We start from the raw sequence: 19,723 nt of genomic DNA on the forward strand, positions 1-19,723 counted from the left end.
TGCAGGTGATTTATTTGCAGGGCTGGGGGCTGACATCCCCGGAGGTCACATTCCAATCATAACAGCTTATCTGGGCTGTCAGGCTGGCCCGGAAGGGGGTCTGAGACAGAACAGAGCTCTGCTGGTCTCTCCCCGCTCCATTCCCTCTGTGGGGGTCTAAGGGCAGCAGGGAGGTGTTTACAGAGACCTCCCTTAAGCACCTACTGTGTGCAGGGACAGTGCTGGGCCCTGGGTCCCCCCACCTCCCATTGCTCACAGCAGGGGAGGGAGGGTTAGGTGGGCAGGACCCACCCCACACACAGCCATAGGGTGCAGGGTGGCAACCCTGATGGCATGGGGGCGGGGGACTCATTCCAGTGGAGGCTCTCGATGCCCCAGAAGAGGGTGACATTCTCAGGGCCCCAGTCGTTGTGCTGGGTACCTGTCCAGATCCCATAGAATCCTCCCCGAGGCCCCAGGAGGACTCCCCGCTGCTCTCTGTGGCTTTCCATATTGGTACTTGAGACAGTTTCAGACACAGACGCAATTTCCGACACGGACCCAGGACTAGTGCAGGCGCAGTGAGGGCTGGGCCGGCTGGGGCAGACGTGGGCCGTGAAGGAAGGGGAGGTGTGAGGCCATCCTGAGCCATGCCCGGCTGGCTCTGTGTCCATGGCGGGCGGGAGGCGTGCACAGATAGCCTCGGGGACCCAGCCTTCATGTCTTCTGCTGACTTGGTCCAATCGAGTTGGGGTCAGGTGTGAATCGGTCAAAGACTTCCCTGTGCCGAGGGCCGCAACCTCGAGCTGGGAGGGCATCTGGGGGCGTCTGGGAACCTCAGGTTGGGTCCCTGGGGAGGAGCACCCCAAAGGCCTCTTCTGAGATTGGCGGAGGGTCAGCCCACAGGATGGGCTGACACAGGACCTGTGACTGGGACCTGCTCCAGGTGCCTGCTGGGAAGGGGCAGCCCAGGCCCCTCCGGCCGGAGCCCCCTCCCTGCTTCACTGGTCAGAAGGACCCCATCGTCCGCCCTCCAGAGCACCCTCGTTGTCCCCTTTCCCTGTGACGACCGAGAACGCTCCCAGTGGGCTCCAGAGGAAAACGGCGATCGCACAGATGTTAATCCTCTCTGAGACGGCATGATCCTTTAGCCAAAGAAAATAATGACACCGGTTTCACTTTGAAAGGGGTCACGGACTCTCTTTAATGTTTAATTTCTTTTGACCTATAAGTATCGTAGGAGAATGAGGAGAAAGAAGCCGTCGTTTGTACAGATGTCGGGAGGAAGTTTGGATGATGGGATGGGACATTTCGTCCAATCTTAAAAGTAAAGAAAAAAGTCTTTATAGGTACAACCTTAAAACCTTGCAAATCCTAGGTCCTTGCTACCGGCCGCATGTGTGGCTGGGACCATCCTGGTCCCGTTTGGGGGATGAAGGTGCTGAGCTGGGCTGGGCGATGCCCTGGGAGGGACTGGGGGCTGAGAAGGTCTGTGAACTGCGCAGGCGGGTCCCCAGCAGACCCTTCACCGAACCCGGCTGGCCTTCGTCCGGCTTGACCTTACCAAAGTGCCACCTGCAAGAACAGGCTGGGGACCCGGGGGGAGCCACAGCAAGATGCATTCCTGAGTCCCGGCTCCCCGTGCCCCTCAACGTCTGCTTCCTTTAGGCCTCTGGCCAGCTGTGCCCTTCCAGGGGGTCCTGTGTCTTCTCTGCACCTCGGTTTTCCTCTCTTGCAAATGGGCTCACGGAGCTCGGCTGCAGGAGGCACCGTGAGGATGTCGGAAAGGTGCTGAGAAACATGAGGCTGGGGACAGGCGCCAGGCGATGTTGGCCAGCCTCTCCGGGACCCCCAGGCCCACGAGCCAGCTCTCTGGAAACCTGGAGGGAATGGCTTTATGGGGCAGGTGGGGGGGACAGTGGTGCTTTTGCAGGAGGGCTGGGGGGTGCAGCGGCATCTCGGCTCTTTGACACCAGCCCAGGAGCAGGGCATCAGGGTGACTCCTGCGGGGACAGCTGTGAGGGCCCGGAAGCCTCTGCTCTCCACTCGGAAGCCTGGCCGTGTGGATGGACGGGGCCCCGTTGAGAGTTTGGTCCTTCTGTTCAGCCCGCCCTGCAGACAGGGGACTGGCTGGTGACCCCGCAGTTCCGGACTCTGTGGCATCTGTACTCAGGGCGGTTCCAACTACATTTATCATCAACGTGGAGAAGAAACCCAGAGCGAGGGAGAGACTGGATTTGCAGCTCGGGCCTTCTGCCAGCAACCTCCTTGTTCCCACGTGACTGTTAGCCGGGTGGTTTTGGGTGAGTGTGAGGGCGCAGGCTGGCGGCTGTGGGGGAGAGAGGTGGGGCGCCGCCTCATCCTGGCCAGGGTCCTGGCGGGGGTGAGCTTGCACACCAGAGCCCACGGAGAGGGGCTGAGGCCCCGAGGAGGTTCCTCGAGGTGAAGGGGTCAGGTCTGGCCTGGGCTGGGGTCATTTGGGGCCCTTGTAGACAGTGACATCTCCAAGAAAGAACAGGGGATCCATCTAAAATCTTGCCTTGCCCAGCCGGGGTGTCTCAGTGGTTGAGCATCAACCTGTGAACCAGGAACTCATGGTTTGACGGTTCGATTCCTGGTCAGGGCATGGGCCTGCGTTGCAGGCTCAATCCCCAGTGTGATCACTGCAGCTGATCAGTGATTCTCTCTTGCCATTGATGTTTCTATCTCTCTGTCTCCCTTCTTCTCTGAAATTAATACAAATTACTTTTTTTTTTAAATCCTGCCTTCGGGGTCCTCTCACTCCCTCTCTCTTCAGTGAATTGCCCCCCTGGGTGGCACGGATTTTAACAGTCAGTTCTGTCGTCCCTGAGGGGGACCTCGTTTAGAAGTGACCCCGGCCCCCTGCGAGACGGGGAGCGTGCACACCGCGCCTCCCTCCTCCTCTGGGACGTGGCTGGGAAGTCGCCGCCTCCGTCGGGACCCGGTCCAGCCATGTTGAGGGGAAACGGCCCCGTGAGCTGGGTGGGCATGAAGAGGGGCTGTGCCTGGGGCCCCGTAAAACCAGCCTGACTGCAGATGAACCAATGCTCGTTCCTGTGACTTCCTGCGGGCCACAGCTCTTGTGATTTAAAAGCTTACTGGGATACCCATTTCCAGCTTGTATCTGGAACAAGATGGGTTCTGAATTAGGTGAAAGGTTGACTGTTGGGCGCTGGCTGGGCTGAGGCCGAGGACGGAGCTGCCCAGGCTGCAGACAGGAAGGGGCCGTGAGGACCCGTGGACTGTCCCCCGAGTGTCCAGCCCCCGTGGCTCCTGTCAGCGCGTCTCACTGTCCCCTCTGAGGTTTGTGCTGGCTCATGTGCCCGAGTTCTGGAGGTGGGTGTGTCACCCACTCGCACACTCACTCCCTTTCACACTCATACATAACCCACGCACACTCGGTCTCACACCAGCAGGTGTAACACACTCCCATCCCCAGGTGGGCTCCCCGAGCTGTCGCTGGCTGGTGAGTAGGGGTGGGCACACCTTTCCCTGCCTGCTCCTTCCCCAGCTCTCTTGCCAACCTCTCCTTCCTCCCTGCCAGCCTCGCCAGGCAGCCCCCTGCCTGGTCCAGGGCTGGGGCCCGTCTGTGGGGCTGGTGGGGCTGGGTTTGCGGGGCAGCTTTTCCCCAGGGAAAGGCGGGGCCCTCAGGGTTCGAGCCTGCCCGAGGCCCTGTTTGCGCTGGGCCCTCCGATGGCCGCTCGATGACTGGCCACGCAGGACAGCGGGCGCCTGGCCGAAACGTCCTTCTCGTGGAAAGCAGCCTCCTTGTTCGCTGGCATGCACAGGGCTGTCCGCACCGCCGGAAGCACATGCTGAGACGCCCGCCGTGACGGGAGTAACGGTGAATTCCAGCCGCTGACCAGTGCTCAGAGCGGTTGGGGCCGGTGTGCACACAGCAGTGGCCCCGTCTGTGCTGAGGTGGGCACAGAGTGGCAGTACCTGTGTAGCGGTGTTTATAACCATTCGGCATCGCCGTGACATTTTTATCGCGTTTTACAAAACTGCCACCACGGGTTGGGGGGGCGGTGGCTGGTCCTTGCCCGCAGTTTGAGAGGCAACAGCCTGAAGGTCCGGATGTTCAAAGGAAATGGGACACGTTAGGCTGCTGTTTAGGAATTACCCAGTGGCTTTGAGGGGACAGGTCAGGACCCCCAGCGCATGGTGAGGGACCGAGGGATTGAAAATGGACGTGAGGTGGAAAAACGAGGGCAGACGAGAAGGAAGCGTGTGCTCTGAAAACAGGGCACCTTGACAGAGCTGCCAGAGGAGCCCCTGGAGTATTGGGGCGACGCTGGAGAAGGGGGCCCTTGAATGAGGAGCCGCAGCTGCCGGCAGTCAGAGGGGAAGGTCCGCTGAGAAAAGGCAGGAGAGCAGGGTGGACGCGTGTCCCGGGGCCGCTGTAACAAATGACCACAAAGTCAGGGACTTAGAGCAGCACAGATTCGTCCGTACGAGTGGAGGTCGGTCAGAGACTGGAGGGAGCCTTGGGCTGAAATGGGTGTCAGCAGGGCTGGGTCCCCTGGCGGCTCCGGGAAGAGTGTTTCCTGGCCTGTCCCTGCTTCTGGAGGCGCCCCTGTCTTTGGCTCGTGGCCCCTCCTCCATCCTCACAGGCAGCAGTGACCAGTTCAGCCTCAGTTCTGGTTCTTCTTCCCCCCTATTCCTCTTGTGAGTATAGTGGGCCCATCCGGATAACCCAGAACAATCTATTTAAGGTCAGCTGGTTAGCAGCAGCCTTCATCCACCTGCACCCTTCACCCCCCTTTGCCAGGAAACATACCCACTCACAGCCCCAGGGAGTAGGACGTGGAGGAGGGTGCAGGGGAACATTGTTCTGACATCTGGCCCCGAAGATTCATGTCCCTTCCACATGCAACACATCCATCCCATGCCAGTATCCACACAGAGGAAATGAAAACCCCCAAACAGCACTTCCTCCCACCCGCGGGCAGTGCGGAGGGAGGGCTGCTTTGGTGCACTGGGACCCATGCTGAGGCGTCCTTGTGGGAGGGGACTCGGCCCGCTCTGTTCCTTACATCCTGGGATTTCATCCCCTTGACCTGGTGACCCCATTTGGGGAATCTGTGCTCCAGGAATAAAGCACCCACCTGTCTGGACATCCGCTCAGCATCACTTAGAGTGACCCAGGCAGACAAAGCCCAGGGAGGAAATGCACCTGCTCTGCCAGGACCACTGGCACAGGGGCAGGGCTGGGTCCTGCTTACCCCCCGTGGCGCAGCCCTCCCTGGCCTGGGGAGTCCTGAGTGACAGAGGCTCAGAGTATGCAGAGGTTACTGGGCCGGGGGAGTTATTCACCTTACTTACTAGGTCTTTATGTACTACGACATGTACATTGATTTAATTTTTAAAAAATCTAAGTGAAGAACAAATGTGAACTTTGGGTTCATTCCTTCTACCAGAGCACGGAGCCTCGGTTAGAAACCCCGGGTGTGTGGCTCCCCCTGGTGGTCATTTGCCAACATGACAGCCTGTCGCATCCGGAGGGACCCAGGGCGACTTCCACCCACGGTGTAGATAGGTAGCATCAGCATTTGCAAACCTGGTCACACTCAGCATAGTCTCCTCCAGTGACTGGCACTTCGGGCATGTTGGGACGCGTGAAGCGGATGTGGTTTGGGATTTGAAGGGACAGCACTGAGCCTGGCGTCGGAAGGACCCTCCCTGCATGAACACCCCAGACGCTGGGTACGGGCCTGGGAAGTGAATCACGGCCTCCAGTCGTGTGTTCAGCCAGAAGTGAAACCTGGACTAAAGTGGGTCTAAGTGACTTCCTGTGGGAGCAAACTGAGAAGCCCCGGGCCAGCTGGTCGCTCGCTTCCCTGTTCCTTCCGCCCCTCCCACGTTGCCATGGACAGGGGGCCTGGGTGGTGCTGGTGGGCGGCCGTTAGGTTTTCTCAGCGTCTGGGAGGCGGAGGAGAAGCAGAGCTCGAACCATGGCTGTCTGTTCCATGACTGCTCTGGCACCAGCTTACCGTCCTGACCGCATTCCCTGGGCTCTGGGAGGAGTTGATTGTGCCCTTCCGTGGGGTCGGGGAGGTTATGGAAGGATCTGGGCCTCTGAGGTGCCCTGACTTTTTGGCTCATAAGTGGGGTCCGTGCTGGGGCGGTGACTCCAAAGGTCGGATCAGGGCTGACCTCCTGGGCGTCTATCCCAGGTCCCCGGAAGCAGCCTGGGTCTGCCTAATTTATTGCACACTCACCTGCCCTAAGGAATTACCCAGGAGCTTTTCAAAATGCTAAGGCCCCCACGCACCCCTGGTGTGGGCATGCCCAGCACAAAGGGACCCCGGCCAGGCCCAGGCTGAGCGCCTTCTAAGCCCCCAGGTTACTGGAAGGTGGGAGCAGGGCTGGAGCCGGGCGAGCCACAGCTTCTTCTGAATTAACGTGTGTGGGTCAAAGGAGGGCACATGCATTTGGATGCGCTGTGGCTGTTCTGGCTGCAGCGGGCGGCGGCCTTGTGTCCCCAGGATGGACCTTGGCACCTCCTGCCATCCCCCTGCGGGCCCCGCCCTGGGGGTTACACCGGCCGTCCTCGAGGGAGCCCACCTCCCTGCGCTGCTCTTGGCAGAATCTGCCCAGACCCCCAGGACTCTCACCCCATCTTTGTCAGAATCGAGCTTTGTCATTGTCTGAGTGTGGGGGACCATCAGATGCCCACCCCCCGTGTCTCTTAGGCACATTTTCCTCCTTATCACCCCCCTGGTTTATTCCATGGAACAAATACAGTTTGATTTTTCTCGGGTTGGGGGTGATACCAGCAGAAGATGGTGTGCCCCCTCCCCATTCCCACAGGTCCTGGCAGAGCTGCCCGGTGTGGTGAGTGGATTTGGCCAAGGGCCCCTCCCCTCCCCCATCACAGACAGTGTGTGAGACACACGAGTCCTTTCTCTGGAGAGGGCTGGTCTTCCCTTAGGGAGAGACCCACGTCTCCTGCAGTTTGCTCCATGCTTTTAAGGGAACGGGGCAATTTCTCCCAGAAATAGTTTCCCAGCATCGGGCACGTGAGGGGAGACAGGTGCGAAGCTGAGCTCCGTGCTGGGACCCAGGCCACATGCCTCGAGCCCAGCTCAGCTTAGAGAGAAGCCTGCTGGCGATGAAGAGCGAGGTCAGAATGAGGAGACCTGCTGTCACGTGTTATTAAAATGCCAGCTGCAGACAGGAGTCCTTCCTGTGAGCTGTGTGGGATTCTGCTGGTTCCTCTGGCCCCCAATGTAACACACACCAGCTTTTCTGAGCACAGACCGCAAATAGAGAGAAAGGGGCTAAGAGCAACGAAAGGCGTGAGCTGCACAGTGAGGGCAGGCGAGGAGGAGAGGCGTGAGGTGAGGGCCCAGCAGCCCCTCAGCGGGAGCCAGGGCGGGGCCGCCTGGAGACAGTTGTGGGCGTGGAGGGAAGGAATGGGCATGTGGGCATTTTGATGCTTTAAAACAAAAACACTGCACCCGGGTGTCTGCATGTTCCCACACCCTCCTGGGCGAGCCACCCCCCTCTGCTTCCCTGCTCCTCTCCGTAAAATCTAAACCGAACCCGGAGAGGCCGCTGTGAGGGCCCAGGTGTTCTTCATTTGTTCCTCTCTCGTATCTGCCCACTTCCTTGCCGGGAAGTTTTCACAGGGGAGAGAAAACGGAACTCATCACAGCCTTGTCTGCGACCGTCGAGGCCCTGGAGCCCCAGGGGGTCGGGGCACACGCTTCCCTCCGCTTCCTGAGCCCAGAGCAGGGCCGGAGCAGGGGACTGAGGCCAGAGAAAGGTGAAGGGCCCGTTGCCCTGACCCCATTGCACGGACCATGTATACGAGGTCACCTTCTTCTGAGGCGGGTCAGCAGCGATGGGAGGCCACTGTGACACTGGGACTCCGTCCAGGGGCCTGGGTGGCCTCTAAGGGGCGGCTGTGACCAGACCGATTCCGATTGTCCCGCCCCACGTGGCACAGGTGGCTGTTCCACCGGTCCTCCTCCGGAGGGCCTCTCTCCGCTCCATGCTGCCTCACCTCGTGCAGACGCTCATGTCCCCAGCAGGCCCGGGGCCGGAGGAGGGCTCTTCCCACTGCAGACGAGGACCCAGCACTGCCGGGGCTCGGGGCTCGGGGCTCGGGGCTCGGGGTCCGCACCCCGCCTGTTCAGGAAAGCCCTGATTCGGGGTAGGCTCTGCTGCTCTCTCCTCCGCCCTCCAACTCAGCCCCTGACCTGCTCCCCCCTGTCCTCAGCACCCCTTACGTTCCCCGGCTGCGTCACAATGATCACACCTGGGGGCCTAAAACCAGGAATTGATTGTCGTTCTGGAGGCCAGACGTCTAAGGTCCAGGTGTCACAGGCCAGGCTCCCTCCAGGGTCTCCGGGGAGGGTCCTTCCTGCCTCTTCCAGCCTCCCTGGCTCCAGGCACCCCGGGCTTTTGGCCTCGTCAGTCCAGGCTTTGCCTCTGTCACATGTGACTTCTCCTTTGCGAGTCTTTCCCTTTCTGTCTCTTATAAGGACACTTGCCATGGGATTCAGGGCCACACGGGATGATCTCATCTCCGGATCCTTAACTGGTTGCACCTGCAAAGACCCTTTATCCCGCTAAGGCCATGTTCGCAGGTGCCATGGGTTTCGGCAAATCGTTTTAGGGCCAACATTCAGCCTGCTGCTTTCTGAGCCCCCCCCCACCCCCTCCCCCAGGCCCCGGTGGCATGACATGGACGTGCATGTGCGGATCCTTGGGGGTGCTGGCACATGGGAGGTGCCTGACCCGTGACCCCAACCAGACTGGAGCACAGTTATCCCAGGTGGGGGGCTGAGCAGGTCAGCTGCCCCCTCCCCCCTCCCCGTGGGAACCTGGCGCGTGAGCTGGCCCTCTAGCCTCCAGTGAAATCCAGTTAATGAGCAACCTGCCAGACTCCTAAAGCCTAACTGAACCGTCCACTTGTTAATGTCTTGGCCGGTCCCCGTCTCTGCCGCTTGTTGCCCCGTCGCCCCCGCCCTCAGAAGCCCAGCTCAGCAGTGCAGCTGAGTTTGGGTGGTGGTGGTGTCCCTGTGTGGGTGCTGGGACCCCCCCTGGCCAAGGCCTGCCATCCTCCCCACATGCTCTCGTGAGTTCTAGAAGGTCACGGGGGCAAGGCTGCGCCCGTATTTGGAGGTCGTGGGGATGAGTCCACATTCAGAGCTCACTTGTCCTCTGGAGGATGCTCAGTGGTGCCCGGTGTCCGGGAGGCTCTGGTGCAAACACTGGCTAAATATTAACCTCCCGGGTCAAGAACCTTTATTTGAAAGAAACGCCGTCGCCTGTGTGCCCGTTGTGTGGCCTTGTTCTCGGGCAGGACACCTGGACTCTGCACCTGGTACAGAACCTGCTAAGCAGGTCTCATGGGGACACTGGGGTGACACTGGTCCTAGAAAGGGGCCGTCTCTTCTGCCGGCCCACAGAGCTCTCTGTCCACGTCCCGCTGGCCACGCAGGTGGCTGGCCCTTCCGAGGGAAAGGCCATGTCACCACACGGGAATGTGGTGTCCCTTGGTGGGGAACCGGCCTCCTGGGGGGATGGGAGGACACATTGCTGCTACTGCCCATCGTCTTCCGAGAGGCTCAGGCCCCGGTCCCACATCCTGTCTGGGGCTGTCATCCCATGTGTCCTCTGCTCTCGCCCCCCTGCTTTATCTCCTTCATCCCACTTTGTGGAGGCTCTTCCTGCATTGTGGCTGATGCAGTTCAGTGCCCAGAGTAGGGCTGCTGGGCACACAGTAGGAGCTCAATACATATTTGTTGAGCGAAGGCAGGAAAGAAAGTATGTTCGTGAAAGGCAAAAAATTAACGCACAGGGACAGGGTTTAGCGTGGGGTCTGAGCCAGGGACCCCTCGCTGCCCCATTCCTGCTGCAGGGCCAGCCACCTCCTGCCCGGAACGCCCGTCTTCCTGACTGACGATGGCAGGTGTGAGGTTCGCGTCCTCCGGGCGGCTGAGGAGTGGGGTTCCCACCACGTGCCTTGTACACAGGAAGCGCCCAGTAATGTCGGCCTCGCGTGCACAGCAGGGATCGCAGCAGCTCTGGGGTACAGACTGTGAGCCGGGAGGAGGCCAGTGATGAGCCTGACAAACTCTGTTAGCAGCAAAGGTGACCAGGGTGCAAATCCCTATTGTTTTTAAAAAAAAAACGCTAAGAAAACGAATAAAGGTGAACAGGAATTTTAAAAGGAAAGAAATGCTCGCATCAAGTGTATTTTTAAAACATCAGTCATGCTAACAATCAAATAAATGAAAACGAAGCAGCATTTAGGATTGTGTAGTTTGAAATCTGACACGGTCCCCCTTGAGATACAATCCACATGCCATGCAGTTCACTAACTCACGGTCTGTGGTTGAGTGGTTTTGTGTTTTCAAAGATACATGCAGCCACCATCACAGACCATTTTGGAACGTCTTCGTCACTTCAGAAAGAAAGCTTTTAGTTGTCACCCCAGCGGGGAGCAGCCACTCACCTCCTTTCCGCGGCTTTCTCTAGTCTACGCATTTCATGTAAATGGAACCGTACGGTATGTGGCCTTCGGTGTCTGGCTTCTTACACTGAGCATAGCATCTTCAGAGTTCATCCATGTTGTCGTGTGTCCGTGTGTCACTCCTTTTCATGGTTGAATAATTCTCCATGGCATGGGTGGGCCACATTCTATCCATTCAGCATTTGGTGGGCACTTGCATTGTTTCCACCTTCTGGCTAATGTGAATAATGCTGCCATGAACCTTTGTGCATAATTTGTGTGGGTGTGGGTGGGCATGTTTTCATTTCTCTTAGGTATACACTGAGTGGCCAGATTATTATGATCTCTGAAGGCATAATAATCTGGCCACTCAGTGTATATCCTATATAATAAAAGGTTAATATGCAGATTGTTCCCTCGACCAGGAGTTCGACCAGCAGGCAGGCCGGCCAACCGCCCATGTCCCCTCCCCCTGGCCAGGTTGGCCGGACCCCACCCATGCCAGTGTTTTCACCATCAGTGGTTGATGGCCTAGAGTATATATATATATATGCATATACATACACACACACACACACACACACACACACGCTAATAAAAGAGTAACATGCAAATTAACCCAACAAAGATGGCGGGTAAATTTGCATACGCAGGCACCGCACTAGCCACTCCAGGCCTCGGGCAGCGTGGGAAGGGAGAAAGGCAGCTCCGGCCAGAGCAAAGGCAGGGCCGGTAGCCAGGGGAAGAAAAGCCCATTCTTGCACGAATTGTTGTGCATCAGGCCTCTAAAATAAAGGTGAACAGGAATTTTAAAAGGAAAGAAATGCTCGCATCAAGTGTATTTTTAAAACATCAATCATGCTAACAATCAAATAAATGCAAACGAAGCAGCATTTAGGATTGTGTAGTTTGAAATCTGACACGGTCCCCCTTGAGATACAATCCACATGCCATGCAGTTCACTAACTCACACACACACACACACACACACACACACACTCTCACACTGAGTGGCCAGATTATTATGCGTTCAGAGATCATAATAATCTAGCCACTAAGTGTATATACCTAGGTGGAATTTCTGAGACATAGGATAATTCTATGTTTAACAGTTTGAGGAATGGCCAGACTATTAAGTGGCCGCCTGTTTTACATTCTCACCAGCAGGGTGTGAGGGTTCTGACTTCTCCACATCCTCCCCAACACTGGTTATTATCTGGCTTTTTGATTCTAGCCCATACGAGTGGATGTGAGATGTGTCTCATTGTGGTTTTCATTTGCATTTCCTTAGTGACTAGTGATGTTGAGCATCTTTTCATGGGCTTGTTGGCCATGGGTATGTCTTCCTTGGAGAAATGTCTATTCAGATTCTTTGCCTGCTTTTTAATTACATTGTTTTTCTTTTTATTGTTCAGTTGTTGTTCTTTGTATGTTATAGGTTAAAGCCCTTTATGAGGTATATGATTTGCAAAAATAGTCTCCCGACTGTGGGTTGTCTTTTCACTTTGTTGATGTTGTCCTTTGAAGCACAAAACTTAAATTTTGGATGAAGTCCAACTTATCTATTTTTCTCTTTTGTTGCTTAGGCATTTGCTGTCAAATGTAACAACCCTTTGCCAAATCCAATGTCATGAAGATTTATTCCTATATTTTCTTCTAAGGGTTTTATAGTTTTAGCTCTTACATTTAGGTCCTGATCCATTTTAATTTAACTTTTGTGTGTGGTGTGAGATAAGAGTGTTAACTTCATTATTTTGCCTGTGGCAATCTTATTGTCCCAGCACCCATGTTGAAATACTATTCTTTCTCCACTAAATGATTTTGGCACTCTTGTCAAAAACTGGTTGACCATAGAGGTATGAGTTTATTTCAGAACTCTCAACTCTCTTCCACTGATCTGTGTGTCTATCCTTGTGCCAGTACCACACTGTCGTGGCTACTTAGATTGGGAAATGTGAGTCCTTCAGCTTTGTTCTAACCCCAAAAAGTGTTCCAACCTAGTACTATGAGCAATTGTATGTCAACAAAGTAGATAACTGCGTAGGAATTGGCAAATTCCTACAAATATATAAACTACTGCCCGACTGGTGTGGCTCAGTGGTTGATGTCAACCTATGAACCAGGAGGTCGTGGTTGGATTCCTGGTCAGGGCACATGCCCGGGTTGCAGGCTTGGTCCCCAGTAGAGGGCATGTAGGAGGCAGCCAATCCATGATTCTCTTTCATCATTGATGTTTCTAGCTCTTTCTCCCTCTCCCTTCCTCTCTAAAATCAACAAAAATGTATTTTTTAAAAAGAAAAAGAAAAAAAAAACGATATAAGCTACTGAAACTCTCTAAGAAATAGGTAATTTGAATAGATCTTAAGTGAAGAAATTTACTTAATAATCCAAAAACTACGTGAAGAAAAGCTCAGCTTCACGGACGAATTCTACCAAACATTTAAAGAAGGATTAAAACCAGTTCTTAGCAAACTTTCAAGAAAATAAAAGAGGGCAATACACTTCCCAACTCTTTTATGAGGCTAGTATTGTAATTTGGATACAAAAACCAGACAAAGACATCACACACTAAAAGAAAAACTACAGACCAGTATCTCTTGTGAATGTGGACACAAAAGCCCTTAAATACTAGCAAACAAGTCCAGCAACATAGAGCAGTTATACTTATGAGCAAGTGGGCTTTATCCCAGGAATGCAAGGCTGGTTAACATCCAAAAATTGATGTAACACATCCTATCAGTAGAATAAAAAATAAAAACCACATGATCCTCTTAGGCACAGAAAAGGCAACTGACGAAAGTCAACACCCTTTCATGATTAAAAACCCCCCAGCAAAACAGGAACAGAAGGGAACTTTCTCAACCTGCAGAAAGCTCACACTAACATCGGGCTTCCTGGTGAAAGACTGGTGCTTCCCCCCAAATCGGGCAACCAGACGAGGATGTCCACTCCCACCATCTGTTAATTAGCATTGTGCTCTGTTCACAGATGACATGAACATACACATTAGAGGCCCAGTGCACGAAATTAGTGCACTGGTAGGGTCCCTAGCCAGCCCTGCCCCGTGGTTGAACTCCTGGACGACCTCCTGGTTGAGGGGACAATTTGCATACTGTGCTCTTATTATATAGGATATATACTGTGTGTGTGTATATATATCCCTAAGGCAGTGGTCGGCAAACTCATTAGTCAACAGAGCCAAATATCAACAGCACAACGATTGAAATTTCTTTTGAGAGTCAAATTTTTTAAACTTAAACTACTTCTAATGCCATTTCTTCAAAATAGACTCACCCAGGCCATGGTATTTTGTGGAAGAGCCACACTCAAGGGGCCAAAGAGCTGCATGTGGCTCGCGAGCCGCAATTTGCCGACCACGGCCCTAAGGAATCCACTAAAAAACTTTAAAACTAGTTCATAAATTCAGTATAGTTGTAGGATTGGAGGTTAAGGAAGGGATGGCTGTCCCCTTACCCCTCGGTGCTGGAGGGGAGCAATCCTGAGTACTGATCCTGGGGTTGAGTGAGGGTGGGTGCCCTTGTGCTCTGGACACAGGATGAGATAGGCACGTGGAAGACCCGGTCAGCACACCGGCCAGAGGGAGCCGAGAGGCTTGGCGGCACTCGGAAGGCTGTGGATTTGGGATCATTCAGAGTGCGAGCCATGCGGACGGAGGTGTGTGCTCGCCTTCCATGTGCAGTGCTCATGCCCCTCCCCAGGGCACATGCTCTGCCGCTGTGAAGGGCCAGGATGACCAAGCCCGGCTTGGCAGCACTTCCCAAGTTGGACCTGGAGCCTCCCAGGCATCCGGGAATCCCAAGAAAGCTCCCTGCATGGGAGTGAGTGGAAATGTGCAGGAGCAGACAACACACGTGTATGTGCACACACAAACACATCTCACATGTGCACACACGTGCATGCACACAAACATAGTGACAAACATACGTAGACACAAATGCACATGCAGACATGTCCACAGAGACACAAACACATCCACACATAGACGCGTGCACGTGGAGAGTCCTGGGGGTGGATTAATGTGTGGAGGGGTCGATGGACTGGGGCCATGAGCTGTGTGTCGTGGACAGAGGAGAAGAGGGCGTTTCAGGCAGGACAGGAGAGGAAGGGAAGGCAGAGAAAGGTGCTTTGCTGGGAGTCAGCGGCCCCCACTAGACACAGCTAGTGTTTGATTGGTTTGCCCCAAGGATGTCCTGAGAACCCCGTAAAGGCGGCAGCCACCTGTGACTCAGTGCCGTTCACCTGTCTGCACTCGGGCCCAGGACTCCTCTCGCTGTTTGGTGACGTCCCAGGGCCTGCAGGCCGATGCCGCGTTCCTCCAGCCGCATGTGACTGTCACCAGGCGCTCTGCAGGCATGTGATGCTCGGCAAGGGCTCGGGGCCGGCGCAGGCCCCGCGGTGGGCAGGGAGGGCGAGGTCTGGGAGGTTAGGACGGAGGGGTGCCCTCCTGCGTCGCAGGGTTGGCTCAGCCTGGTGGGGCCGCTGCTGCCCTCCTGTAGAGCCTGCCCCTCACCCGGGCAGCAGCTGCCATCGCTCTGCAGCCACGGCTCCTTGGTTCCTCGCTCCTGGCTCTGCCTGGAAAAAGTGAGTTGAGCAAGTGGCCCAGGGAGTAATGAGTGCCCAGGACATTGGACTGACAAGGGGGCAGCCCCCCATCAGGGCGTCGGGCTCTGCCACACATGAGCCCAGAGTTCCCTCTCCCATCCGGGCAGGAGAAGGAGGACGGCCTTTGGAATTTCTGTCCTGAGATTTTCCAGGAACACTTTAGGCATAAAATCACGTTAGTGGCAGTGGCTTTTCAAGACTCTTGTCTGAGCATTTCTAAGACTTCTGAGCGTAGAGGGGATCGTGTTGGTAACAGGGCCTCCCTGAGACACTGATGTTTGCATATGGATCCCCCACCTTTCGAGAGGGGGCTCGGTGCTCAGCTGTCCTAAAGCGTGCTGATGTGCTGATTCCTTCAGCTGTTCCCAGCTGGGGACCTAGGGGGTCGGGGGGCGGGGCTGTTGACTTCAGGGCTGTTTGAACAGAGCTGCTCTCGCTGCTGAACGCAGCCCAGGGAAGGTGGGCTGAAACCCCCAGCACAACCTGGAGAAGACGGGGTGACGAGGGCATTCAGGCAAAGGGATGGACAGCTGGTGTGCAGAGCACACGCGGGATCTAGAGTAGAGTGGTAGCTAAAGCAGTGTTGAGTGGATGTGCGTGTGGTTATGTGAGCAGGTGAATGTGGGTGTGCAGTCCCATTCTGGCTCTCCTCTTTTGGGCTCTGTAATCTAGAGCCAGTCCTCAGGTCTCTGTGCCTCGGTTTCTTTATTCGTAGGCTGGCTGATGGGCACAGGCTCGCAGAATGAAGGCGGGCACTGGACACCTTGCCTGGTCAGCTGGGCATCTCGGTGCTACCAGCAGCCCTGTTGGGAGGTGCCAGATGGGATAGAGCTCGGAGCGGTTTCTGTCCAGCCAGGGGTCCTTGTGTGGATGGGTACATCCCCCACCTGCACTCCTCCGGCTGCTGCCCACGGCTGGGACCCCCACTCTGGCGGGCAGCACAGAGGGTGGGTGCTGGGCAGTGGGGTCTGCCTGGCTGTAAAGGGAGGGTGGCGGCCATAATCAAAGCAGACACCAGCACTCGTGGTAAATCCAAGCAGCCCCAAAGCCGGCACGGGCAGAGCTTACGGCCACACGGCAGCATCCTTTTCGTGTCCTGGACGAAGGAAGTGTTAGCTGAGGCTGTTCCAGGGAAGGAGCGGGGGCACATGGGAATGTCCAGCTGCGGGCTGCCTGGTTCATGCCCTCTGGAGCAGTGGCAGTGCCCAGATCCCGTCCTTTCCTGAGACACAGCTCGGAAGAGGTGCCCGGTGAAGACAGGGCTGAGAGGAGGCAGGGTGGGGCCCTGTGCAGGGCTGGCACCCAGGCTGTGGGCAGGGGTGACCTGGCAGTTCCTGCTGTCCACACAGAGACTGAGATCTGGGGGATGGTGGTGGCAGGGGAGGACGACTGTCCCTGTGGAACCTGCTGGCAGCGGCAGTCTCAGTATGTCCCATAACCCTCCTTTCCCTCCGTGTCATACCCCTGCTGCGTGTCCTGTTCCTTCCAAGTAGTTCTCAGGGTTTAACCAGAAACCCCCGCAGGGACTGACAAGTATGATGAACGTGGCACGAGCAGGGTCAGCCCCGAGAGAGCCTTTCCGATCAGTGAGAAAGGGGTTAGGTCCGTGGTCGGCAAACTGAGGCTCGCGAGCCACATGCGGCTCTTTGGCCCCTTGAGTGTGGCTCTTCCACAAAATACCACGGCCTGGGCGAGTCTATTTTGAAGAAGTGGCGTTAGAAGAAGTTTAAGTTTAAAAAGTTTGGCTCTCAAAAGAAATTTCAATCGTTGTACTGTTGATATTTGGCTCTGTTGACTAATGAATTTGCCGACCACTGGGTTAGGTGTTACAGAAGGCCACCAGTCACCAGTGTTTGAGCCCAGATTGAGGCTCTGGTGAGATGGGGTGAGGACAGACCAGCGTCTGCAAGAGGGGACGGAATGGGGGCGGGGGGCGGGGAGCAGGCTGAGGAGCTGCACCTCCTAGCAGGTGGAAGCCCAGGTCCCTCCCGGCTCCTCCTTGGATGTTGAATTTCTCAGAAGCAACAGTTGCAACTGAGGAGCTGGACTTGCACCGGGGTTCAGTTTTCACGCAGGGCGTGCAGTCCCATGCTGCGCAGGCGGGGACCCCACTTGTTGTTCAGTTGCGGCGGCTCTGCGCACAGGGCTGGGGGCTGCCCCCTGGTGTCCCATGGCCCCAGCCCTGTCCCGAGCAGCCACCCCGAGGGGGCTGTGCCAGGCACCGTCTCTTGGAGCTGGGCTCTGTGTAGGGTGCTCAGGCTATTGGGCCAGCGAGAGGTTCCTTCCAGAAGCTGCCCTGGGGGTCGGGGTGCTGGCCTGGAGACCCGCTTTTCACACACAGCAGCACAGGGATCGGCGGTAGTCCGGCGAGGAGCAGCGAGGCCCGCAGCTCACAGCTCAGCGAGTTAGGAATTCCAGTGAACGTGCTTGAATGTCCCCTGGGCCTCTCGGGGTCTGTGGCTGTTTTAAGGAGGTGTGAGACCCTCTCAGTGTCGCTGTGATATAGAAGTTTCTGTCTTTTTTCTTCCATGAGAGGGAAAAGAAAGAGCCGCCGGGAACATGAATGGGGTTGCTGGCCGTGGGCGGGGAGGGTGGGCCGGGCGGAGCTGGCTGGCCCCACCTCCCCAGGGCAGAGGCCTGCCCGCCCTCCTCCGTGGTGCACACAGCCCGATGGCTCCCAACCCCAGCAGCCGCCTGGGCCTGCCCCTGCTGCTGCTGCTGCTGCTGCTCACCTGCTGCCTCGCCGCCAGCCCGGTGGAGCTGCTGGAATGGCTGTGGTCCACTAACACGGATCAGCCCATCGCCTCCCCCGTCTCCGCGGCCCCAGGCAGCCCACCTGTGCAGCCCACAGAGGATACCACCACCCAGGTAGCCCCTCAGGATGGCCCCACCGAGCGGGGGACGGCGCCCGCCAGCCCCGAGCTGCCCCTGGAGAGTCTGGAGGCCGGCCAGGGCGAGGCCTCCACTGCCCGTCCTCCCTCCCTGGCAAGCCCGGACACGAAGGGGGAGAATATTACTGGCGTCGGAGCCATGATCCTGAACGTGGCTATGGGTATCCGGAGCTTCATCCAGCTGTGGGGTAATATCACCTCCGCCGAGAACGCCACTGGAATGGAGATGCCAACACTTGCGACCCCGACAGGCCCCCTCACCTTCCCAGGGCCCTCCAGTGCCCCCCAGGAGAATGGGACCACTCCCTGGCTGACCAGTGGGGCCCTGAGCTCTCCGGACACGAAGAAGACTGAGGCTGGCAGCCTGCCAGTGCCCACCCAGCCACTGCCCTCCCCGGACAGGCCCCGGGCACTGCTCAGGGAGCCCTCGGTGCCACGGAAGTCCCCAGGTAGAGCTGTCTCCTCCATGCGGGGCGGGGCCCCTCCCTGGGGAAGCCAGCAGTCCCCAGCTTGGCCCCCGGATCTGGATGGCAACGGACTCTTGCCCGGCATCCTCGAGCGCACGCCGCTTCTGCTTCCCCTGGTGATGGGCTCCCTGGGCGCGCACGCTGCCCCCTCGGCTGCCGCCTCTGACCCCCCCGCCAATCTGTCTCAGATCTCACTCGCAGCTTCAACTGGGGACCGTGGTGCTTGGGTTCCTCACGGGGCTAATTCTGTGGGGCCTGGTCTTGCTGATAACGTTGCACTGCTCAGGGCCCCCCGGCTGAGCCCCACGGTGCAGCCTGTCCGCCACGTCGCCGGCCGCTGCCTGCCCCTGCCGCCCTCCCTGCCTGTCTGCAGCAGCCTGGGCATCGGGCGCTCCTGGCTGCCCAACCATCTCCACCACTCGAGTGGAGAGGAGGTCCTGGCGGCTGCCCGGGCCTGGGGCGGCCTCCTCCGGACGCACTGCCACCGCTTCCTCGCCTGGTTCTTCTGCCTGCTGCTGGCCCCACCCTGCGGCGCTGGCCCCTCGCCCTCCCCGCCACCCTGCCGCCAGTTCTGCGAGGCCCTGGAGGACGCGTGCTGGAGCCACTTGGACGGGGGCAGGCTGCCAGTCGCCTGCGCCTCGCTCCCGGCCTGGGAGGACGGGCACTGTGTGTTCATTGGGCCGGCTGCAGGTAATGCCTGGCCCCGCCCGCCCCACCCTTTCCATTTTGCTCTTTCATGGCAGCCTGGCCAGGGCTGGTGTGAACCTGGCATAGGCCCCTTTGCCCCCGGTGCTGGCCTTGGTGGGCCCTCGGGAGGCAGGAGTGCCACACCTCCTTGGCTGGGGGGAGGCTGGGGTCTGGAGAGAACGGCACGCGACCCTAGGTTCTGTGTGCGAGACGGCAGTGCGTGGGGAGCAGCCCCTGCCCAAGCATTTTCACTCAGGGGTGCTCCGAGGCACCCCGTCACGGAAGGGAGGCTGAGGGCGCGGGCATGATGTGCCGAGGGAGCCGGCATTCCCACCTGCTTCTGGCTGCTGCTCCAGTCTGATTGGGGGGAGGGGGCTGGGGGTGGGTGTCACAGGGGGGAAGCATGCCAGCAGGCGGTGAGTCTGATGCTCAGGTGGGGCCCGGTCCCCGCGCTTAGAGGCCCCATCCGTGTCGGGCTCTGCGTGTCCCCTCCCCTTCCTCTCTGTGGGGAGCAGCCTTGCCCACTCATCCGTCCCTGCAGGCACTGGGCTTTGGCGCTGGGCAATGGGGGTGGGGTGGCTGCACTG

At 57.5% G+C, this 19,723-nt stretch overlaps 1 protein-coding gene across 2 annotated transcripts in view; it reads left to right on the forward strand.

Moving 5' to 3' along the window:
- The window catches only part of COL18A1 (collagen type XVIII alpha 1 chain), an 82,215-nt gene that overhangs the window by 16,309 nt on the left and 46,183 nt on the right, over positions 1-19,723 (forward strand). Inside the window, exon 1 of one of the 2 annotated variants that reach the window (XM_079766357.1) lies at positions 17,736-18,431. The exons of the other annotated variant lie outside the window; for it this stretch is intronic. Within the exon in view, the coding sequence (XP_079622483.1) occupies positions 17,762-18,431 (670 nt within the window). The 5' untranslated portion in view covers positions 17,736-17,761. Of the gene's footprint in view, positions 1-17,735; positions 18,432-19,723 lie in introns of those variants that run through there. 2 annotated transcript variants of the gene reach the window in all.

Source organism: Cnephaeus nilssonii (assembly GCF_951640355.1).
Source record: "Cnephaeus nilssonii genome assembly, chromosome: 3".
In the NCBI taxonomy this organism is placed as follows: domain Eukaryota; kingdom Metazoa; phylum Chordata; class Mammalia; order Chiroptera; family Vespertilionidae; genus Cnephaeus; species Cnephaeus nilssonii.